Here is a 25,998-nt window from a genome sequence, read left to right on the forward strand (position 1 = left end):
TCCCTGTTCTCTGCCTCTCCCCTGGTGACCCCTGTCTTCTGGCCTGCCAATGGTGACCCCTGTCCTCTGTCCTGCCAGTGGTTATCCTTGACCTCTGCTTCTCCAGCAGTGACCCTGTCATCTGCCCTGCCAACACTGACCCCTGTCCTCCATCCTGCTTACCCTGCCCTCAGCTCGTGTCCATCCTTTGAAAACAAGGAGAAAAAGGGAGGTGGTAGGCACTGAGGCTGATTATCACATGTAAAAGCAGCAATTGATTAAAAGGAGGTTAATAGAGTCCAAAAAGTCCAACACTCGGGCAGACTAATCCAAGTACTGAAGCTAGCTCTAGAGACATGGACGATAAAACAAAAGGTGAAGTGCCTCTAAGTGCAGTAGGACTGGTAAATGTAATATACCCCAATTAAGGGCTACTCACATGGTACATAAAAAACATCTCATTATTGATGGTGGTCTGGGAAGCCAGGTGGAAGAGAAGCCAATAGAGACTTCGGGATATCCCACTGTGAAGCCCCAGAGATGAGGAGTGTATAGCAGCATGGAGCGCAGCACTGAGAGCGGCATGCGGCGAGATGACATCAGCAGTGTGGAGCGCAGTGCTGGGAGCAGTGTGCGGCTGAATGATGTCAGCAGCCTGAAGCGCAGCGCTGGGAGCAGCATGCGGCGGGACGATGTCTGTAGTGTGGAGCACAGAGCTGGGAGCGGAATGTGGCGGGATGATGGATGCGCACTTATTCCAAAACAGTACAGCGCATGCTCCAAAACATACCACATTGCTTTTTGGTCCTGCTGACGCCATTCCGCAGCACGTGGCTCCCAGCACTGCATTCCACATTGCTATCCACCGGATCGATGGGGACAGAGGCCGCCTTTCTCCTCTTCCCTGGGGCTTCACAGTGAGATATTCCACAGTCTCTCTTGTCTTCTCTTCCACCTGATGCCCCGGACCACCATCTACGTTGAAACTGTAGTCCTTAATTGGGGTATATTCAATTTACCAGTCCTACTGCACTTAGAGGCGCTTCTTCTTTTGTTTTACCTTTAATCCTTTGCCCTGCTGACTCCCTGTACACTGCCCTGCTACCTCCTGTCCTCTCCCTTGGGGACCCCTGTACACTGCCCTAAAAAAACATAGCCTCTGTACACTGCCTTACAAACTTCTGCCCTGCTGATGCCCTGTACAACTGCTCTTCTGACCTCCCATCCTCTGCCCCCTGACATTTTTTATTGCACCCCCCACATCAGACAGGCTAAATCCATCCCTGGTGCAAGGTCAGAGAGGAAGCCAGATCAGTAACAGGATCAAAGATGCACATCAAGAGGAACCAGGCTCAGGACCATGCAGAAAAGAACTAGTGCAGTATTCAGTTTACAGCTGTGGCCGAAAGTTTTGAGAATGACACAAATATTAATTTTCACAAAGTCTGCTGCCTCATTTTTTATTGTGGCAATTTACATTTACTCCAGAATGTTATGAATAGGGATCAGATCAATTGCAATTAATTGCAAAGTCCCTCTTTGCCATGAAAATGAACTTAATCCCATAAAAAAAATTCCCACTGCATTTGTGAAGAAGGCTTCAGGGCGCCAAAGAAAGTCCAGCAAGCGTCAGGACCGTCTCCTACGGTGGATTCGGCTGCGGGATCGGGGCACCACCAGCGCAGAACTTACTCAGGAACGGCAGCAGGCAGGTGTGAGTACATCTGCATGCACAGTGAGGAGATGACTTTTGGAGGATGGCCTGGTGTTAAGAAGGGCAGCAAAGAAGCCACTTCTCTCCAGGAAAACATCCGGGACAGACTGATATTCTGGAAAAGGTACAGGGATTGGACTGCTGAGGACTGGGGTAAAGTCATTTTCTCTGATGAATCCCCTTTTCCGATTCTTTGGGACATCTGTAAAAAACCTTGTCCGGAGAAGAACAGGTGAGCAGTATCATCAGTCCTGCATCATGCTAACAGCAAAGCAACCTGAGGCCATTCATGTGCGGGGTTGCTTCTCAAACAAGGGAGTGTGCTCACTCACAATATTACCTAAAAACACAGCCATGAATAAAGAGTGGTACAAAAACATCCTCCAAGAACAACTTCTCTCAATCATCCAGTTTGGTGAGGAACAATGCCTTTTCTAGCATGATGGAGCACCTTGCCATAAGGAAAAATTGATAACAAAGTGGCTTGGGGAACAAAACATCGAAATTTTGGGTCCTTGGCCAGGTAACCCCCCCCACCAGACCTTAATCCCATTGAGAACTTGGATAAAACCTCAAGAGGTGGGTGAAAAAAAACACACATTCTGACAAGCTTCAAGCATTGATAATGCAAGAATGAGCTGCCATCAGTCAGGATGTGGCCCAGAAGTTGATTGACAGCATGCCAGGGCGAATTGCAGAGGTCTTGAAAAAGAAGGGTCAACAGTGTAAATATTGCCTCTTTGCATAAATGTAATTTATCAGTAAAAGCTTTTGTCAGTAAAAGCTTTTGACACTTATGAAATATTTGTAATTATATTTCAGTATACCATAGTGACCCATCTGACAGAAAGATCTAAAAACACTGAAACAAAAAACTTTGTGAAAATTAATATTTGTGTCATTCTCAAAACTTTTAGGCTGTAAACAGGCTACTTGGCAGTAGTGGCAATGATACATGTGCAGTCCGTGTTCTATGCTCATAAAACTGTGCACGCCTACTCCTATGAGCATGGCTATGTTCGGGGGGGGGGGGGGAGTGAAATGGGTTGGGGCGTGGCCTGGTCAGAGTCCAGGCTGAGGTTGCCACTCCATTCACCGCAGCAGGACACTATAGATGTGCGACTTCCAGAGGTCACCCTTCCTTCCTTGAACCTATGAGCATGCGGATTAGCCAGACAACCCATCTTAGCCTGACGGCTGGTACCATGTTTGTGACACTCCCTATGCAGCTTCCAATACATTGACACTATGGCTGCTCTCAGCCCCCCTTTTTTTTATAGAACAGGACTGGAAAATAAAGATATGCTGAAAATTATGAGTGTGGGCAAAAATTTGCTAGTTTCCAGCGAATGTGAATTTGTAATATAGGCGAATTTGACCTCTGCCAGGTTAGCCCCCATATCAAAATTTTTGAAAAAAATCTTATGCAGTTTGTTAGATCTTTGTTAGATCAGGTTAGATCAACCGTTGTTTGCGTTAGATCTCACACAGAAGAAACAATATTAGCAGTTATTTGCTGGGGGGCTAACCCAACATCAGCCCACCCTTATCAAAAAATTGACCAAACAGTTAGCTATTTTGGAAGCTATTTGTTAGATCCGGTAAGATCAAGTGGTTTTAACGTTAGATCTCACATAATTATAGACTTATTAAGTCTGGCCAAAAATCATTCAGGCTAATAGATATTCGTTAGATCCGGTAAGATCAAGTGGTTTTAACGTTAGAGATATTAGGTGGTAGTACATAAGGATGAGATTAGATCTCACATAATTAGAGATTTATTAAGTGATTAATGAGGGGGGCTGGCCTCCTCTTATCAAATTTTCTGGCAAAAAAATCACCCCGGCTAATTGATATTCATTAGATTTGGTAAGATCAGGTGATTTTAATGTTTGATTATCCATAATTACAGGGATATTATGGATATTTGATAGCGATGCACGGATATCCATACTAGTGTCTATATCGGAGCCGGTGATGAGCATTTTCACGTGTACCAGTGAGGAGTGCCATTGAGCATACCGAGGTATGCTGAAATTATGTGGGACATTAATCGACAGGTGTGTCCAAGCCCAGTGAAGCCTGAAGCACAGTGCCAGAAGCCAGAGGGAAACTTCGGAGGGCTCTGGTGAAGGAGCCAACCGGGTGCCCATCTACGGTAGCTGGCTCAAAACCAATGACACGAAGAGACAGCAACGAAAGTCCAAACCCTTGCAGAGGGCCCCCCGTTGTTGCCTCCAAGCAGCCTCCAACCCAGTGTCCTGTTTCTTTTGACAAATGCTGCCTGGTGTCGGAGAGTCAGTGCACACAAGACTCCCAGAACTTAGCGCAGACTTAAGCCCGATCAGAACCTTGCAGAGAGGAGCGTGGATACAAACCACCAAACAGGCCAGGGCCACCACTTCCTCCATGCTCCCTGACAAGCTGGTGGGACCTTCTCCTGTTGTTCCCATCCAAGTATAGGGAGTCTACACCAAGGCCCTTCTGGATACTGGAGCTTAAGTGACCCTTCTCTACAGAGACTTCTATGACAGGCACCTCAAGCACCTGCCTTTGCAGAAGTTGGAAGAGCTGCAGATATGGGGCATTGTGACTTAGAACTTCCCCTATGATGGCTATCTACCGGTCAAGCTGACCTTCGATCCCTCCATGGCTGAAGTTGGAAGAGCTGCAGATATGGGGCATTGTGACTCAGAACTTCCCCTATGATGGCTATCTACCGGTCAAGCTGACCTTCGATCCCTCCATGGCTGGGAAAGTCGAGACTTTTGAAACTCAGGCAGTGGTCTGTCCTCGCCCACCAGGGGCCAGTAAGAGTTCTCTCATCATAGGGACCAATACTGATCTTGTCAGAATGCTGTTGACACCTCTTGTTCTGGAGCCGGGCACTTCAACTACAAGTGTGCACCCCATGCTGAGACAAGCCTACCAGCACATGGTACAAAAACAGAAGGGAAAGATCTGGCGCTTGGACCAGTGTGAGAAAGGGTTGTAAAGAAGTCACGGGAAGATCTTGGTTAGTGTCCGCAACATAACAGCCTCACCAGTGAAGATGCCAGCTCAGATGTTGCTGGGACAAGTGAATTTGGCCACCCCAGTCCCGCCGTCTGATTTGATGGGGGGAGCAAAGGATGGGATCTGTGTGGAGGAGCTCTATCCGAAGAATACTCCCCTTTTGCCTGAATGGAAAGAAAGGGCCAAGATTCAGCTCCTGAGATGGCAGGCTACATTCTTCAAGAGTGAATTTCATGTGGGGTGTGCAAAAGTGCCCAATACCAGATCCATCTCTTCGAGTGCATAAGCCGTTCAGGGAAAGAGTTTGATGGATTCCTTTAGGGGACTTGGAGGATCTGCATGAACAACTGGCAGAGTTGAAGAGGGCAGGTATCATCCGAGAGTCCCAGGGTTCGCTAAGACGCTGACCCTGGTCTGGGGTAGCCTGTCAGACCAGCTGGAGGGCCCAGAAAACCCAGAGAGTCCATTCAGGAACAATGGACTCCGAAGTGTGAAGAGGTTTTAGGCAGCTGAAGTGAAGCCTAACAGCCGCTCCAGTCGTGGCCTATGCAGATCCAACTAAGCCATATGAGCTACACTTTGAGGCCAGTAGAGATGTGTTAGGTGGGGTACTATATCAAGAGCATGACTGCCATCTACGGCCTGTTGCCTACGTGAGTCGGAACTTGCACAAACTTGAGTTCCTGGCCTTGAAGTGGGCGGCGGTGGATAAGCTGAGGGATTACCTGTATGAAGCAGAGTTTGTGATCAAGACCAACAGCAATGCTCTCACCTACATCCTCACTACCACCAAGTTGGACGCCACGGGTCACAGATGGTTGGCTGCTCTATCAAGGTTTATTTTCAGCCTGAAGTATCGACCAGGGTCGGGAAACAAGACTTGGATGCTTTGTCAAGAAGGCCCCATTGTTCCAGAGACCCTCCAGAAGAATAGGCTCAGCTGACACCTGAAGGGTACAAGCCTTATGTCAAGGAGCAGAACATCAATCTGGAGTAGGATCCAGGCCTGAAGAGGTTGGAGTGTCAGCCACTGGTGTCCCCAGATGTTATTGCAATGTCGCTCAAGTCGGGGATGAAGGTCTGCCCAAGCTGTCAAAGACCTGCAGAGTGACCAGTTGGAGGACCCTCCTGTAGCTTGGCATTGAAGGCCTTGGAAAGCCAATGCCCTGACTTTCTCCTCACTGACTCCCCAAAGGAAACCCATCTGCTGCACCGAGAGTGGGATAGGTTTCAAGTGCACAGAGGGTTGGTCTACCGATGGGGCCCCTCTGACGATTCTGAAGAAAAATGGCAGCTATTCCTACCTGAAAAACACACGGAGACAGTATTAACTGCCCTACACAACAACCATGGCCACCTAGGGCCCAAGATGACTTTTCACCTGGTAAGGGACCGGTTTTGCTGGCCCTGCATGCAGGCTGAAGTTGAGGACTATTGCCACTCCTGCATCAGATGTATCCAAAGGAAGACTTTGCCTCACCGAGCTGCCCCAATGGACCATCTTCAGAGTCAGGAACCCATGGAGCTGGTGTGCATTGACATTCTGCGCTTGGAGCCTGATCTGAGCGGGCAGGAAAATATCCTGGTAGTGACTGACCATTTCACTCGGTATGCCCAGGCATTTTCCACGAGGGACCAACAAGCATCCATGGTGGCCAAGATCTTCACTGAGAAATTCTTTGTGCACTATGGTCTGTCCCAACGCATCCACTCTGACCAAGGGAGAGATTTCAAGAGTAGTCTCATCAAGAGACTTTTAGACCTGTTGGGCACCAGGAAGTCTAAAACCACCCCGTATCATCCTCAAGGAGACCCTCAACCAGAGAGATTCAACCAAACCCTCCTGGATATGCTTGGAACTCTAAATTCAGAACAAAAGAAGCACTGTATCAAGCATATAGTGGCTATTGTGCATGCTTATAACAGCACCGCCAATGATGCCACAGGTTACTCTCCCTATAGTTTGATGTTCGAACCGTAGGCCCGGCTGCCAGTAGACTTGGCCTTCGGCACATGCCTCGACCATACCTCAGCAACTTCCCACAGAGGGTATGTGGATCGCCCGCAGAGACGTCTGAAAACCACCTATGATAAGGCTTAAGATGCCTCATATGCCCGAGGACAGAGAAACAAAATAAACTTTGACCTCAGGGTACGAGTGCAGGACCTACAGCCGGATGACAAGGTACTGTTGAGAAACCTGGGTGTCCCTGGAAAGCACAAGTTGGCTAACCGCTGAAAGTCGCAGCCCTATGTCGTTTGCAAGCATCTGCCAGGACACCCAGTATATCAAATCCGGCCAGAGGGAAGCATAGGCCCTCTGAAGACTTGGCATCACAATCATATGTTGCCTCTGTCAGAAGCAGTTCATGTGACACCGCAGCCAGATTTACAGTCCACACCCACGGCCCCTCAAAGATCCCGGCTAGTGACTAGATCTCACTCTGTACCCCTTGCTGAAGATGAAAACAGCGAGGATGAAGAGAAAGATTGCCTGTAGCCATCTCAAATGCCAGGGCCTGCCACCCCCCCTTCTTCTCCTCCGAAGGTGACTGAGGTGACTCTCAGGCCAGAGGCTCCTGAGTTTGTTCCTCAAAGTCTACCTTTTGAATAGTTGGAAGACCCTCAATCTTCCCTGCTGACAACAGACCCCTAAGACTTTCCATCCTTCATTGAGGAAGCTGATATGCAGGAAGAAGAAGAGACCAGTGTGCCTGTAACCCCAGAACCTAAAGAACAGCGAGAGCGAAGGGTTATTCATCCACCCAAAAGACTAACATATGATACTTTGGGTTAAAGCTTTGAGGAGGTCGTGCTCATTGCAAAAAGGACTCTAGAAGTAACTGATCCTTCCACCACAGATTTGGTGGTGGACAATCCCAACTCACTGTCAGGGCTGGGCTCAGCCCTTCCTTCTCTGAGCTGGCCGCTCAGCTGTCGGCTAATTGCCAACTCCTATCTCTCCACAGTTACTCAGCTGTTGATGATATCCTGCTCGTCAGTCCTGCCTACTTGAGCCGTCCAGTCCAGAGGATTTCTGCCTTCGCCTTGGTCAACATCACAGAAAAAATCTCCTGCGATCCTGTTCAAGACTTGCTTTGCTGACATCCCTTCTGGCCCCAGATTCTGCTTGCTGATTCACTACATTGATCCCTGACTTCTGGTTTGGCTGACTATCCATTCCGGTTACTGAACTTTGGCTATGTTTTGACTATGTTTGTTATTTTTACTTTTATTACTAAACAAGTGTGATTTAACTGTACTTCTGTCTTGGCCTGATTTCTTGGTTTCTGACACTCACCCCATTGGCATATCTAGCTGGGCCATTCCAGTTAAGGTGGCCTGTAGGCAGGACAACCTCCCCTCCTATGCTAATTGGTGGGATGTTCCTCTGCCAGGGTTTTATGCAGATGTAAATTGTATGGTTTCCTGTGCACACTAACCTGTTTTTTTTTTCCGTGTTTGTATCAAAAGCATGCAACAGGTCATAGACTCTTTACCTCCTTTAGCGGACCAAAGGTTCTTTGGTGGGGGGAGTGTGTAGCGGGGGCTACTCTATCACCCGTGGTCCCGCACCTCCCGCTATTCCTGCTAACGACTAAATTGACACTGGCACAGGCACTCACTGAGGGAGAGCACGTCTGTCAGTCCCTGTGGGGGATTTCTCCCCCTCCCTCTCCTCTTCCTGTGTCCCTATTGGCAGGAAGAGGGAGCCAATCAAGCAGCAGCAGAGGGCCACAGGAATTGAAGTCTTATCACATTACAGCCCCACTGATTTCTACAGGGGGTGGAACTACCAAGCCCAGCCTTCTTTGCAAGAAGGGGGGGCTAGCTAAAGACTTAAACTTGTTGGTCTGAGGAGAGATCACCATGAGGCAGGGAGGTGAACGGAGGTGTGAGGAGAGACTACAGGCACCCGCTGAAGAACCACCCAAAGAAGGTTCCAGAGACCATCCAAAGACAGTTGAAGATGGATGTACCTTCTGTACCACCTAATATCTCTATTTTTATATGGAATATCTCTGAAATTATGTGAGCTCTAACGTTAAAACCACTTAATCTTACCGGATCTAATGAATATCTATTAGCCTGAATGATTTTTGGCCAGAAAATTTGATAAGGAGGGCTAACCCGTCCATATGTACCACCTAATATCTCTATTTTTTTGTGCTATATCTCTGAAATTATGTGAGATCTAAAGTTAAAACCACTTGATCTTACCGGATCTAATGAATAGCTATTAGCCTGAATGATTTTTGGTCAGAAAAATGCATGTGGGGGGGTAACCTGTCCTTATGTACCACCTAATATCTCTATTTTTATGTGGAATATCTCTGAAATGATGTGAGATCTAATGTTAAAACCACTTGATCCTACCGGATCTAACAAATATCTATTAGCCTAAATTATTTTTGGCCAGAAAATTTGATAAGGGGGGGCCAGCCCCACTCATTAATCACTTAATAAGTCTCTAATTATGTGAGATCTAACGTTAAAACCACTTGATCTTACAAATAGCTTCCAAAATAGCTAACTGTTTGGTCAATTTTTTGATAAGGAGGGGCTGATGATGGGTTAGCCCCCCCAGCAAATAACTGTTAGAATTGCTTCTTCTGTGTGAGATCTAACGCAAACAACGGTTGATCTAACCTGATCTAACAAAGATCTAACAAACTGCATGAGATTTTTTCAAAAATTTTGATATGGGGGGGCTAACCCGGCATATTTGCCCCTTTCATCTCTAAAAAATGTAATTTTTTTTTCTGCATGTTTCACATTGCATCAAAAAAGGAACAAAACTTTGCTAAAGGAAAATGCAAACATTTACTTTAGGCGTCAATATTCTGCTTACATATAAAAAAAGAACTGTAATAGAAAAATATTGGGATCATAAAGCAGACATAAATGGCACAGTAAAAGTTTATTGTATTTGATTAACTGATGGCCGGGCAATAACTTCTCTCCTTATGCATGTGGGGGGGGGTAACCTGTCCTTATGTACCACCTAATATCTCTATTTTGATGTGGAAAATCTCTGAAATGATGTGAGATCTAACGTTAAAACCACTTGATCTTACCGGATCTAACGAATATCTATTAGCCTGAATGATTTTTGGCCAGAAAATTGCATGTGTGGGGGCTAACCCGTCCATATATACGACCTAATATCTCTATTTTGATGGGGAATATCTCTGAAATGATGTGAGATCTAATATTAAAACCACTTGATCTTACCGGATCTAACAAATATCTATTAGCCTGAATGATTTTTGGCCAGAAAATTTGATAAGGGGAGGCTAACCCGTCCATATGTACCACCTAATATCTCTATTTTGATGTGGAATATCTCTGAAATGATGTAAGATCTAACGTTAAAACCACTTGATCTTACCGGATCTAATGAATATCTATTAGCCCGAATGATTTTTGGCCATAAAATTTGATAAGGGGGGGCCAGCCCCCCCTCATTAATCACTTAATAAGTCTCCAAGTATGTGAGATCTAACGTTAAAACCACTTGATCTTACCGGATCTAACAAATAGCTTCCAAAATAGCTAACTGTTTGGTAAATTTTTTGATAGGGGGGGGCTGATGACGGGTTAGCCCCCCCCAGCAAATAACTGTTAATATTGCTTCTTCTGTGTGAGATCTAACGCAAACAATGATTGATCTAACCTGATCTAACAAAGATCTAACAAACTGCATAAGATTTTTTCAAAAATTTTGATATGGGGGGGCTAACCCGGCATATTTGCCCCTTTCATCTCTAAAAAATGTAATTTTTTTTTCTGCATGTTTCACATTGCATCAAAAAAGGAACAAAACTTTGCTAAAGGAAAATGCAAACATTCACTTTAGGCGTCAATATTCTGCTTACATATAAAAAAAAGAACTGTAATAGAAAAATATTGGGATCATAAAGCAGACATAAATGGCACAGTAAAAGTTTATTGTATTTGATTAACTGATGGCCGGGCAATAACTTCTCTCCTTATGAGCAATGTTTCTATCAAACCTACCATATAAAAACAGATAACGTGTTCTGAGGACATGCAGAGTTCTGAAAAGGTCGGGAGAGAAAGAACAGATTGGAGGACTGACACATAAAGAAGAGCAGGTATATAACAAAGATTTGATGTATATTCATTAAGGATGGGCAGTATGTACAGGAGAGGAGTGTGGAGGGTATGACAGTGGGCAGTGTGTATAGGAAAGGAGTGTAGAGGGAATGACAGTGGGCAGCATGTACAGGAGAGGAGTGTGGAGGGTATGACAGTGGGCAGTATGTACAGGAGAGGAGTGTGGAGGGATAACAGTGTGCAGTATGTACAGGAGAGGAGTGTGGAGGGATAACAGTGAGCAGTATGTACAGAAGAGGAGTGTGGAGGGATGACAGTGTGCAGTATGTACAGGAGAGGAGTGTAGAGGGATGACAGTTAGCAGTATGTACAGGAGAGGAGTGTGGAGGGAATGACAGTGGGCAGTATGTATGGGAGAGGAGTGTGGAGGGATGACAGTGAGCAGTATGTACAGGAGAGGGGTGTAGAGGGATGACAGTGAGCAGTATGTACAGGAGAGGAGTGTGGAGGGGATGACAGCGGGCAGTATGTATGGGAGAGGAGTGTGGAAGGGATGACAGTGAGCAGTATGTATGGGAGAGGAGTGTGGAGTGATGACAGTAGACAGTATGTACAGGAGAGGAGTGTGGAGGGGATGACAGTGGGCAGTATGTACAGGAGAGGAGTGTGGAGGGGATGACAGTGGGCAGTATGTACAGGAGAGGAGTGTGAAGGGGATGGCAGTGGGCAGTATGTACAGGAGAGGAGTGTGGAGGGGATGACAGTGGGCAGTATGTACAGGAGAGGAGTGTGGAGGGGATGACAGTGGACAGTATGTACGGAAGAGGAGTGTGGAGGGGATGACAGTGGGCAGTATGTACAGGAGAGGAGTGTGGAGGGGATGACAGTAGACAGTATGTACAGGAGAGGAGTGTGGAGGGATGACAGTGGGCAGTATGTACAGGAGAGGAGTGTGGAGGGGATGACAGTAGACAGTATGTACAGGAGAGGAGTGTGGAGGGATGACAGTGGGCAGTATGTACAGGAGAGGAGTGTGGAGAGGATGACAGTGGGCAGTATGTACAGGAGAGAAGTGTGGAGTGATGACAGTGGGCAGTATGTACAGGAGAGGAGTGTGGAGGGGAAGACAGTAGACAGTATGTACAGGAGAGGAGTGTGGAGGAGATGACAATGGGCAGTATGTACAGGAGAGGAGTGTGGAGGGTATGACAGTGGGCAGTATGTACAGGAGAGGAGTGTGGAGTGATGACAGTGGGCAGTATGTACAGGAGAGGAGTGTGGAGGGATGACAGTGTGCAGTATGTACAGGAGAGGGGTGTAGAGGGATGACAGTGAGCAGTATGTACAGGAGAGGAGTGTGGAGGGTATGACAGTGGGCAGTATGTACAGGAGAGGAGTGTGGAGGTAATGACAGTGAGCAGTATGTACAGGAGAGGAGTGTGGAGGGGATGACAGTGGGCAGTATGTACAGGAGAGGAGTGTGGAGGGATGACAGTGTGCAGTATGTACAGGAGAGGGGTGTAGAGGGATGACAGTGAGCAGTATGTACAGGAGAGGAGTGTGGAGGGATGACAGTGGGCAGTATGTACTGGAGAGGAGTGTGGAAGGGATGACAGTGAGCAGTATGTACAGGAGAGGAGTGTGGAGGGGATGACAGAGGGCAGTATGTACAAGAGAGGAGTGTGGAGGGAATGACAGTATGCAGTATGTACAGGAGAGGAGTGTGGAGGAGATGACAGTGGGCAGTATGTACTGGAGAGGAGTGTGGAAGGGATGACAGTGAGCAGTATGTACAGGAGAGGAGTGTGGAGGGGATGACAGAGGGCAGTATGTACAAGAGAGGAGTGTGGAGGGAATGACAGTATGCAGTATGTACAGGAGAGGAGTGTGGAAGGGATGACAATGGACAGTATGTACAGGAGAGGAGTGTGGAAGGGATGACAATGGACAGTATGTACAGGAGAGGAGTGTGGAAGGGATGACAATGGACAGTATGTACAGGAGAGGAGTGTGGAAGGGATGACAATGGACAGTATGTACAGGAGAGGAGTGTGAGAGACTCACAGGATCTGTACTACAACAAAAGTGACATTTACAAACAATAAAAGGATCTGCTATGTATTTTAGAGGACCTTTGGGGTATGTTTGCTGTTTTTTCTTAAAAAAAAGAAGCCTGGAGGGAGTCATTTGCTGGGAATTGTGGACTCTTTTTCCTTTTTACAATATAAATATTAATGTTTTTTTTTTTTTAAATCGCTGTTCCTGGAATGTTGAAAAAGCATTGGTACATGTTCCATGGGGCAGTGCCTACTCCAAACCCCATCCCAGCATGCTCATTTTTGACACCTCCTTGGCTATTTGCCCAGAAAATGGGCATTTTTTCATTTGACAGATTCCGCTCCATTGATTTCAATGGGGTTCTAGGTCAGGATCTTCTGTGAAGTTCACCAAACCCTGCTCAAACTGAACCCAGGGCAGGTCAGCTCATCATTAATAAGTATGCGCTCCTATAAAGAAGACGGGAATAACCTTGTATTACTTTGCCCTGTACAGGGGAGCACAGGTTAGCTGTAACATTTAATAAACTGTCTGTAATATGTGTATTTATTTTTAAAAGGATGAAGTTATGTATCTTGCTGTTGCCATTCATCATGGGGACACTTTCCTGTGAAGGTAGGTTCTACAGCTTGTTATTATGTGTCATAAGATGGAAGACAGGGGGACCTAACATTGTGTCCAACTTGACTAGCTGAAACGTCTTTTTACAAATGCATAGGTCTTTTGTCTTCTGAGTTATATATAATAGTAGCCCGATGCACTTTAGATAGCCCTCTTTACACATAGTTCATTAAATGCATTTTTTTTAGAAGACCTGTTTTTTCAGAGTTCTAATTCATCCCAAAGATTTTCTTTTTTTAAAATATTTATTGAAGGTTTTATCACTGTACAAATCATACAAACAGGATAAAGAAGCTAAAAATGTATACAATTGCTTATTACAGTCAAAGTTGTCGGTTAATGGCTGAAAGTCAGGTGGTAATCACCATGAGAAATACAATGTAGCAGAAGTATAAAAAGAAAAAAAAAAACATGTCAAGAAAATAACATCAATATCAAAGTGGTAAGTTTTGCACTCTGTGTTTACCACCGTCTGTAGCCACAACATGGTGGGTCAATGTGACCTATTGGAAGCATGGATGAAGATAAGGATAATAACCACACAAAACAAAATGGGGAAAAAACTATAGCAGGGATAGCAATCAGTAGGTCACCTTTTTCCCAAATGTGCAAAAACAATGCAAGCAGACACTAACCAACACATAACATTAGTGCTTTTTTCGGAGAAGGAAGATATCAATCTGGTAGCATCAAAGGTTTTCAGTAGAGTTGAGGTCAGGGCTTGTCGAAGGCTCTTCAAATTCCTTCACACCAAATTGGTTAACCTATGCCTTTATGGAGCTGGCTTTGTTCACAGGAGCACAGTCTTGCAGGAACCAAAAAGGGTCTTCCCCATACTGTCACCACAAGGTTTGAAGGGCACAATAGTGGGCAAATTAACCACTAAAAATGGTGATAAATATTGGTGCAAAACAAAAACCAAACCTTAACATATCATATGAAAAAATATATCAGTAAAATTGTGTATCACAACACACACAAAAATTGTGAAAGAAAGTCCATGTATTATCTGAAAATAAAACAAAGGTCCTTAAATGAATTTCCAGAAAACTAAAACAAAAGTCCTTAAATAAATCTCCAGAAAACTGCTTACCAGATAAGTTGGATCTCAAATGATAGAGATCAAAAGCGCCTATGCATTAGCCTGCCAGCAGGTCAGCTTGCGATAGTCAAACGACAGGGAGATGTCCACCTGTTACCAAGGAACCAGCGAAAGAAAACTTCACTCTCAGGATACTCTTTATGAAAGCAAGGATCTGGAAATTCTCATGTAAGGAGGAACAGAAGAGGGCTTCATGGTGCAGTATATTCCAACAAAGGTCTTTATTTCCGAACAGATCATACAGATGAAAAATCCATAAAATCAAAGCAGGCAAGAAAGGGTGTTTGAACTAGCCGCGGGGTATACCGCGGGGTATACCAAAGGTTTTTTTCCCTGTAAACGATGCAAAGTATGCAAGACCTCAGAAACTATCAGAACTACTTCCTTTAAGTCCAATGTCACAACAAAATAATTTAATATACAAGAATTTATTACCTGTGGAACTATAGGGGTTCTATACCTACTGGCCTGCCCATGTGGGTTACAATATGTAGGCAGGACCACTAGGGCACTTAATATTAGAATAGGTGAGCACATAGGCAATATCAAAAGAGGATTTATAGGCCACAGTGTGTCTAAACATTTTCGTTTATGTCACAAGGGAGACAGCTCGCTTCTTCAAGTTATAGCTATAGAGAAATATGTCCCACATTGGGGGGGCGATAACCTTAAAAGACATATTTCTCGTCCTGAGATGAAATGGATATATGACCTCCAGTGTTATAGCCCCTGGGGTTTGAATATTGAGTGTGACACGAACTGTTTTATAGATAATAGCTGAGTTTTTGATGTGCAAATTATCCCTCTTGTGCTTTTTCTGTATCTTATCTTCACTTAGTACATATTTATATTAGTGTGTTTTAGAGAAAAAGGAATAATAATTTTTTTTAGTGAATGTTTTTAATATTGATTATTACATGTTGATTACCGTATTTATCGGCGTATAACACGCACTTTTTTCCCCTTAAAATCAGGGGAAAATCGCGGGTGCGTGTTATACGCCGATCCCCTGCGATCCTGACCTGTCAGAATGAAAAAATCGCTGACCGCGATTTGAAAATGGCGCCGCCGGCGCCGAAATACACAGTGCCGGTCCTCGGCTCTTCTCAGCCGCTTTCGGTTTCACTCGAGCGCCGCCCGAACCTAGCCGAGTATACTCGGCTAGTTTCTGATAGCTCCGCTCACCGTCCGAGTGGAGCCGAAAGTGAACGAGAGCCGCCGAGAAGAGCCGAGGACCGGCTCTGTGTATTTCGGCGCCGGCGGCGCCATTTTCAAATCGCGGTCGGCGATTTTGAAGCTCAGAGGCTTCAGCAGGACTGCACTGGGGCAAGGCTGGACTGGGGCAAGGCTGGACTGGGGCAAGGCTGCACTGGACACTGGGGAAGGCTGCACTGACATGGCTGCACTGACATGGCTGCACTGACATGGCTGCACTGGCAAGGCTGCACTGACATGGCTGCACTAGCAAGGCTGCACTGACATGGCTGCACTGACATGGCTGCACTGGCAAGGCTGCACTGACATGGCTGCACTAGCAAGGCTGCACTGACATGGCTGCACTGGAGCAAGGCTTTACTGAGAAGGCTGCAATGATGGGCATTTAAATGTAAGTTTTTTTTCCCTTCAAGTTCCCTCCTAAAAGTTTTTTTTCCTTAAAATTCCCTCCTAAATTGAGGTGCGTGTTATACGCCGGTGCGTGTTATACGCCGATAAATACGGTATATATCTCTTTCCTAAACATTGGTGATTGGGTGGTTTATAACCAGAGAAACAACTTATATATATTTTTATTTATGTGTCTATTGTTTATGTACATATATATACTATATTATTGGTTCTAGGAATAGATTCAAATATATTTATTATTACTTTTTATTTTAATTTTATATAGAATTTGATCATTTTTAAATGACTAAATTGGTGACACGGATTGTATTAGGCTAAATGCTGAATTCCTGTGTCTCTCCTGCCTGAATGGTATTTAAGCGTTGTGTGCTGACGTCCAGGCATGATCTCCGTTCCCAGTGGATGCCTTTTATGGGGAAACGCGTCGGCTGGAGCATAGTCCTGTGACGTCATCACGGCTAGTTCAAACAACCTTTCTTGCCTGCTTTGATTTTATGGATTTTTTACTTTATGGATTCTTTTGTATGATCTGTTCAGAAATAAAGACCTTTGTTGGAATATACTGCACCATGAAGCCCTCTTCTGTTCCTCCTTACATGAGAATTTCCAGATCTTTGCTTTCATAAAGAGTATCCCCGGAGTGAAGTTTTCTTTCGCTGGTTCCTTGGTAACAGGTGGACATCTCCCTGTCGTTTGACTATCGCAATCTGACCTGCCGGCAGGCTAATGCATAGGCGCTCTTGATCTCTATCATTTGAGATCCAACTTTTGTTTTAGTTTTCTGGAAATTCATTTAAGGACGTTTGTTTTATTTTCAGATAATACATGGACTTTCTTTCACAATTTTTTTGTGTGTTGTGATACACATATTTACTGATATATTTTTTCATATGTTATGTTGAGGTTTGGTTTTTGTTTTGCAACAATATTTATCACCATTTTTATTGGTTAATTTGTGCACTTTTTTCTTCTTTTCCAATTTGTTTTAGGTTTTCAGTATTTAACTTGTAGAGGTGCAGCATTTAATCACATCACCTGTACACGTAGTCACACTACCTGTATACCTACATATTTTTTCACTTTGGTTGGTATTTTTGTGGTTAGCGCAAATATCCCCCCTTTTTTCCTTATATATTGAAGGGTACAATAGTCTAATACAGGGGTCTCGAAACTTTCTAAACAAAGAGACAGTTTATTGTCCTTCAAACTTTAGGAGGGCCGGTCTGTTGCTGGTGGGAGAAGAAAATATCCTGGCATCAGTGGGAGTAAACAATTCCCCAAGGATGTACTCCGATGGAGCTGCATCCCTATCTTCTAATTCATCTGTGGCCATTATATTTCCTTTTTCTATAGGTTATAAACATTGGCATTTATTGTGTGTGCTTAAACACACCCCCACCTTTAATCATTCTTCTGTAGTGGCTTTTATACCTTGCTGAGTATTGGAACTTCCAGCCTAAGCTGGCCCGTACACCCCGGGACCCCTACATTTTGTGCATCTGCATACAAGGTACATACTATGCTCCCCCTCCCCCCCCATCTTTTTTCTCCCCCCTCTCCTTTTCTTTCTTTTCCCTTTTTCATTCTTTATACCCTCCCTCCTTTCTTTAATCAAGGCCTTCCCCTCTATCTCTACTTTTGTCCTTTCTCTCCCCCCTTTTCTCCCCCCTCCACCTCCCATTCCCCTCTTCCCTCTTGCCTTTCTTCCTTCCCCCCGCCCTACACTTTTTCATTCCCTCTCCTTCCCCCCCTTATCCATCTCCACCCCTTTTCCCATTTTTCATCTTCTCTCTCCCTCCCCTCCCCCCCTTTCCCCCTCCCCCCTTTTTCCCCCTTTTCCCCCTCCCCCTTCCTTCTCTTTTTCCCAACCCCCCCACACACACACATTGCAATTCCGCCCCTCCCTCTTTCCCTATTTGTCCTCTAACTTCCGCACTTCCACACAATTTTCCAACCTCCCCTTTTCCTTCCTTCACACCTCCACTTCACATTCACATCCCTTCACCCACATCCCTTTTGACTGCATAGTCTACTTATATCAATCACTTTACCCTATCCATCCAGATATCAGTCCATTGATTTGCACGTTCCCCCTAGTCGCAGCGGGGGGACGTTTTGGTGACGTCCTTTGTCCTGCAGCTGCCAGGGTTATAGGTAAGCAGCTTTGCCCCCCCCCCATGAATATACTGCTATTGTTATCTCTGTATGAGATTGCATCACTATTTTGGTCAGTTGTACTGTTATTGATCATTTGTCAATCAAATTACAGATTTTCTCCTGACGAAGCGGCATTAGACCACAAAACTAGTTTAGATGCTTTCCATGACCAACTATCCCACTGTGATCCTCTCCTCTTGGGGACCATTATATTGGTGATATACATGGATTGTCACCATGCTTTTAATCTGTATCTGATTATGTGTTATCTTTTATTGATTTTGTATTAATAAAACGTTATATATTTTTCAATATACGTGTTTATACATTTGAATCTACCTTAGTTTAACTTGTAACGAGATAGTCCAATTGCCCCTGTTCTCTAGGAAGTTTTGGTTGGGGACCAAACTTCTGATTACTATATCTCTACATTTCTGGATGATGGTACTACTGCCTATATTTCTCTTCCACTATTAGAAAAGAAAAGAAAAAAAAGTGTCCCGCGATTTACATCCATCAATAATCACGCTGCCTGACGGACCCAAAAAATAGAAGATAAAAAAACCTCTGCCTCAATGGAAGGCGTCTCACCGACTGCTGCCTCTTGGCTGTGACAGCTGTTATATAGGCAAGGGCGGGGCCCCCGCTGATGTAACCAAGTGACCCCGCCCCTTCTGACGTCATGTGCCATCACAGGGGCAGGATCATCCGGTTACGTCAACAGGTGGCTCCACCCTTGATTATATAACAGCTGTCTCAGTGAAGAGACAGCAGTCGGCGGGACGCCTCATATGGAGGCGGAGTATTTTTTTTTTTTTTTGTGACCGTCAGGCAGCGTGCTTAACGATGGATGTACATCGCGGGACACTTTTTTCTTTTCTTTTTTAATAAAGGAATTGTCAAAAACTGTGTATTGTGGTTATTACTTTTTGACACTTTTTTTAGTAAATGGGTAAGGGCACAATATACCCGATACACATTCACATAGGGGTGGGGCTGCGATCTGGGGTCCCCCTTGTTAAAGGGGACTTCCAGAATATAATAAGCCCCCCGCCTGCAGACCCCCACAACCAATGGCCAGGGTTGTGATGACTAGGCCCTTGTCCCCATCAACATGGGGACAAGGTGCTTTGGGGGGGACCTCAAAGCACCCTCCCCATGTTGAGGGCAAGCGGGGGGGGAGCCCGCTCGTTCCTGGCCTGCCAGGCTGCTTGCTCGGATAAGGGTCTGGTATGGATTTTGGGGGGACCCACGGCATTTTTTTGGTAAATTTTGACTTGGAGTTCACCTTAAAATCCATACCAGACCTGAAGGGCCTGGTATGTATTTTGGGGGAGGACCTCGCGCAGTTTTTTTTTTTACATTTTGGCGTGGAGTACCCCTTAATATCCACGCCAATTTTTTCCTTGAATTTTATCTATATTGCCGAAAGCCGGCAAAACATTACAGCCGCGAGCAATTTTAAATGACATTTTTTCCTTTAGAAATGTAATTTTGCTGCGGCACTGTAAAACACATCAGCGAGATGCACCACTTTACAGGCAGACTAAGGGGACCCCCCAGGCACGATATTTATAGGAACATTTAATTTTCATTGTTTCACTTTAAGCATTATTAAAATCACTGCTCCTGAAAAAACGGTTGTTTTAAAAAAATAAAAAACAACTAATGCGCAAAACCCACACTGATAAATAAAGCTCAAGGACCTGCCAACATAAAAATGGTATACTCACGTCACCCTAGTAATAAAACATATTAAAATATGTGGCGCTACCTCTCAATAAAATAAAAGGACCAATGATGTCCTGCAACTGTAATGAGAAGAAAAGAGTGGGCTCCATAGTGTAGTAGATTAAGAATAATTTTAATGAAAATGCTGTAGTGACCTACATAAGGATAAAGAACGAACAGCAAGTAAAAGTAAAGCTTCCGGGTTCGGCCGTCCACTGGAAGCAGCGGCACCTGGCTCCTCCCTTCCTGACGCGTTGCGTCACACCACACGTGACTTTCTCAAATGGGATGAGGGGTCGGGTGCCAAACAGCCAGTGTGAATAGCGGCCAGCGACCATGGTCATTGATTTGCTACTGGCCGCTATTCACACTGGCTGTTTGGCACCCGACTCCTCATCCCTTTGAGAAAGTCACGTGTGGTGTGACGCAACGTGTCAGAGAGGGAGGAGCCAGGTGCCGCTGCTTCCAGGGGACGGCCGAACCCGGAAGCTTTACTTTTACTTGCTGTTCTTTCTTTATCCTTATGTAAGTCATTACAGCGTTTTCATTAAAATTATTCTTAATCTACTACACTATGGAGCCCACTCTTTTCTTCTCATTATATATCTGAGAAATACAGATGTCAGTGTGGGAGAGTGCCATTCCTTCCTGTATCAACCTATACTCCCTCTGGGAGCTGGGACCTTGATTGGAAGTTGTCTGTGGAAGCTGCCCCGGTCTACACATCTCCATCCACCTGTGGATTCAAGCTTGATTCGGCTCATTTGGAGCCGCCACTGCAGGTGAGAGGCTGGGGGAAATGGTCACCGCACATCGGAACAGAAGTGGATGAATTAGACATCTGCCACCACTATATCTGCACTTCTTTTCACCTTTAGAAGGATTGTGTGCTGTTCATATCGGAAGTCGTATTAAATATTGCACTGCATGTCTTTGGACTGCACAATATATTCTCACTTGAAGCTATATATATTGCACTGCAGGGTGTTTAGACTGCACTACTTATACCTGCGTTTGTTACCAGCCCCTAGGGGATTTGGACACTGATTGTATCACATGTTTATAATGACTTTTTATAATATTTTTTTGCACATTTTATTTCTACCATTTATATAGCTAGCACATTGCACTTTGTATGTTTGCCTTTGGGAATCGCATTGATGTATTGCACTATATGGTGATGTTATTATAATATTTTTTATATATTATTATTCTTATTTATTATTAGGATACGCTATTTGATTGGATACGCATTGATTAACGTTATTACACTCATTATGTACTTTCTACACATTATTATTATTTTTAGGACACACTAATTGATTGGATACGCAATTTATTTATGGGATATTGCTCACATTTATTGTTTACACCACTGGTGGCTATGCTTGAAGTTCATCATTAATTGGACACGAAGCTTATTGCGTGACATTGTTCACATTGATCATTATTGCTAGCACTGTGCACTTTGTTATTGTTTTGTTTGGGAGTTGTATTGATTTATTATATTGCATGTTGGTGCATTGCATTTAGTATTGTCATACAACATTATCTACCATTATCAATGGGAGGTTATGTCAACTGATTGGACACGCTATTTACTTATAAGATTAGTTATTGTGCATTATTACTGGTGGTTTTAGTAGAAGTCCATAATTGATTGGACGTGCAGTACATCATTGGTCCTTTTATTTTATTGAGACTGAGGTAGCACCACATATTTTAAAAAATGTTGGTTTTTTAAAAAAATTTTTTTTGCATTGATACATGTCCCCTGGGGCAGGACCCAGGTCCCCAAACACATTTTATGACAATAACTTGCATATAAGCCTTTAAAATGAGCACTTTTGAATATTTCGTGTTCGTATCCCATAGACTTTAATAGGGTTTGCTTGTTCGCACAAATTTTTTGTCTGTTTGCATGTTCTGGTGGCTCATCCCTACCCTTCACTTGCAACACCTGAACTCCACCATTCAGAGGAGGTCCACATTTGGCCATATACAGTAGGTAGATGTGATAGTCAGCAAATCATGAAACTTTATCTTTTTTTATTATAGCTTACCTTATGCTTTATTGTTTTTTTTTTTCTAGATATGAGTGATAAAGTGTTCCTCTTCCCAGCGCCAACTGCTTCGGCACATGTGACACTAAAACCTGAGATAAAAAAGTCATTACAAAACGTCACCATCTGTCTTCGATCTTATACAGAGCTTACACGGGACTACAGTCTCTTTTCTATGGCAGCGTCTGGTGTTGACAATGCCATCCTAATTTTCTCCAGAACATCAAATGTCTTAATAGCTGTACTCCAGGAGGAGAGAACATTCAAAATAGACCCAGAGACCCTGGCCTGGAAGCATACCTGTGCAACTTGGGACTCCACCACTGAGGTAATCCAACTGTGGGTCAATGGGAAGCTCTACCCAAGAAATGTTGCAAAGAAAGGGTCGATTATTAGTGATGAAGCAAGTATAATTTTGGGACAAGACCAAGACACATTTGGGGGAGGTTTTGAAGTTGGTCAGTCATTTGTTGGTGAAATAAGTGATGTCCATATGTGGGATTATACTTTGACACCAGATGAAATGAAGGGCGTTATGTCTGGGCATATCAAAGGAAATCACATTAACTGGAATTCTCTTAACTATGATATTAAAGGCAATGTCTTGGTTCAGCCCAAGCTCTATTGTAAGTCTTGGGAGTGTGCCAGCTCAACGGTCAAAGAATCAATTGTAGGTTAGTAGTCCTTACAGTTAGAAATTCTGCTGATTATTCTTAAGGGGAAATTTGATGACCTTCATATCTGCAGACGACGCTGTTTGACAAGGGGCTGGGCTGTGAAATATTATTTTTCTCTTTTTTATTTTTGCATAATAACATTTTATTGAAAACAGTAGCACTGTGACAATAATAGTAACACTTGCTAATATTTATATGGGTAAGATACAGTCACCAAAAAAATAAATAATGACAACTTTAACGTCTTATTCTTCAACAACTGTAAAACACACTCTTAAACCACTATACATCGATGTAGTGTCAAGGACTATCAAGGACCTCTTTTCCATCGATTAAAGAAAATCAAAAACAGAAAATAAAAGACGGAAAAAAAAATGTCTTGCTCCTTTTGCTCACTTTTACTTTAAATTAAATTTTCGATAAATATATATATTGTATATGTATATATATATATATATATATATATATATATATATATATATATATATATATATATATATATATATATATATATATATATATATATATATATACACACACACTATATTACCAACAGTATTGGGATGCCTGCTTTACACGCACATGAACTTTAATGGCACCCCAGTCTAAGACAACATGCACACTATTAGATTTTCTGCAGATTTTTGTCTTCAGATTTACCAAAACCATATAATATGAGGTCAAACCTTAAAACCCTGTACACACGATCGGATTTTCCGATGGAAAATGTTGGATGTCAGGCTGTTGGCGGAAAATCCGACCGTTTGTACGTTCCATCGGACAATTGTTGTCGGACTTTCCGCCAACAAATGTTGGCTAGCATGTCTTCAAATTTTCCGCCAACAAATGTGTGTTGTCGGACTTTCCGATCGTGTGTACACAATTCCGTCGGACAAATGTCCAAAGTACAAACACGCATGCTCGGAAGCAGAAGCAGTCGGTCTTGTAAATTAGCATTTGTAATGGAGAATTAACATTCGGGACGCGGCAAATTATGGAATCTCCAAATGCAGTGCACAATTCTCTTCTTCTTTAATGGGATGATAATGAAGCTGCTTTGCTGGTGATACTGATGGAGTTATTGCAAACTAATTTTCAAAGGATTTTTTTTCTAGTGATATCAAGAATAATATTATTATGCTTTTATTTTTTTTTTTTTATTTGGGCAAGTTACCACAACACCATTATCCCGTAGATTTTAAGAACAAAAATACAACTATGTTGGTGTCCCTTGTCAATTTTACATTGTATTTTTTCAAATGTACCTGCCTACTCCCAAACTATCATTTGAAGTAAAACACATAGCCAAGTATTATTCTCCACAATTTTTTTATTGTGCATTAAAAAAAAAAAATAAAATTAGACATGCTATCTGCCAATAGAACTTAACCAAAAAGTGCATTCTATGCATCCAAAAAATATAGAAAATATAACAAATCAAATCATTATTCAACCAAAGAAAAAATGTCAAAGCGATAACTCCAAGACCAATAATAAATAACACGTTATCTCCTCCGATTCCGCAAGATGGCTGGTTGACGAACGGCCGTTCAGAAACAAACTGAAAAGTGTGAAATGAAAAGTGTGAAATGATAAGCGCGAATCAACACTCACCAAACTTCTACTAACACGAAATTAGCAGAAGGAGCCCAAAAGGTGGCGCCAAAGAGCTGAAAAACCACGTAGTACGTCTAGTACGTCACTACGCTCGTAATTGTTGGCCAACATGTGTGTGACCGTGTGTATGCAAGACAAGTTTGGGCCAACACCCTTCAGACAAAATTCCACGGTTTTGTTGTCGGAAAGTCCAATCGTGTGTACGGAGCATAAACGTTTCAATTTGTATGCAATCAGGCAGGCCCTTGCACTACATGGTTTTGGTAAATCTTTAGTCCAAAGGGTTCAATATTGAGTTGGCCCACCCTTTACAGCTATAACAGCTTCAGCTCTTCTGGGAAGGCTGTCAACAAGGTTTAGGAGTGTGTCTATGGGAATGTTTGACCATTCTTCCAGAAGACCATTTGTGAGGTCAGGCAGGAGAAGGCCTGGCTCGCAGTCTCCGCTCTAATTCATCCAAAAGGTGTTCTATCGGGTTGAGGTCAGGACTCTGTGCAGGCCAGTCAAGTTCCTCCACCCCAGACTCGCTCATCCATGTCTTTATGGACCTTGCTTTGTGCACTAGTCCAAATCATTTGGTGGAGGGGGATTATGGTGTGGGGGTTGTTTTTCAGGGGTTGGGCTTGGCCCCTTAGTTCCAATGAAGGGAACTCTTAAAGGCGTCAGCATACCAAGACATTTTGGACAATTTCATGATGTCAACTAGGGATGAGCTTCGAGTTCGAGTCGAACTCATGTTCGACTCGAACATTGGCTGTTCGCAAGTTCACCGAACAGCGAACAATTTGGGGTGTTCGCGGCAAATTCGAATGCCGCGGAACACCCTTTAAAAGTCTATGGGAGAAATCAAAAGTGCTAATTTTAAAGGCTAATATGCAAGTTATTGTCATAAAAAGTGTTTGGGGACCTGGGTCCTGCCCCAGGGGACATGGATCAATGCAAAAAAAAGTTTTAAAAACGGCCGTTTTTTCAGGAGCAGTGATTTTAATAATGCTTAAAGTCAATCAATAAAAGTGTAATATCCCTTTAAATTTCGTACCTGGGGGGTGTCTATAGTGTGCCTGTAAAGGGGCGCATGTTTCCTGTGTTTAGAACAGTCTGACAGCAAAATGACATTTTGAAGGAAAAAACTCATTTAAAACTACTCGCGGCTATTGCATTGCCGACAATACACATAGAAGTTCATTGATAAAAACGGCATGGGAATTCCCCAAAGGGGAACCCCGAACCAAAATTAAAAAAAAAAAAATGACGTGGGAGTCCCCCTAAATTCCATACCAGGCCCTTCAGGTCTGGTATGGATATTAAGGGGAACCCCGGCCAAAATTTAAAAAAAAAAATGACGTGGGGTTCCCCCTAAATTCCATACCAGACCCTTCAGGTCTGGTATGGATTTTAAGGGGAACCCCGCACCAAAAAAAAAAAAAAAAAAACGGCGTGGGGTCCCCCCAAAAATCCATATCAGACCCTTATCCGAGCACGCAACCTGGCAGGCCGCAGGAAAAGAGGGGGGGACGAGAGTGCGGCCCCCCCTCCCTCCTGAACCGTACCAGGCCA

At 43.8% G+C, this 25,998-nt stretch overlaps 1 protein-coding gene across 1 annotated transcript; it reads left to right on the plus strand.

Moving 5' to 3' along the window:
• Positions 1-10,735: 10,735 nt before the first annotated feature.
• LOC141134862 (C-reactive protein-like) lies at positions 10,736-23,297 on the plus strand. The gene is made up of 3 exons (XM_073624296.1): positions 10,736-10,827; positions 13,407-13,462; positions 22,177-23,297. The coding sequence occupies exons 2-3, from the start codon at positions 13,408-13,410 to the stop codon at positions 22,824-22,826; spliced, it is 705 nt and encodes a 234-aa protein (XP_073480397.1). The 5' UTR covers positions 10,736-10,827; position 13,407; the 3' UTR covers positions 22,827-23,297.
• The last annotated feature ends 2,701 nt before the right edge of the window (positions 23,298-25,998 follow it).

This window comes from Aquarana catesbeiana, linkage group LG03 (genome assembly GCF_042186555.1).
Source record: "Aquarana catesbeiana isolate 2022-GZ linkage group LG03, ASM4218655v1, whole genome shotgun sequence".
NCBI classification, from domain to species: domain Eukaryota; kingdom Metazoa; phylum Chordata; class Amphibia; order Anura; family Ranidae; genus Aquarana; species Aquarana catesbeiana.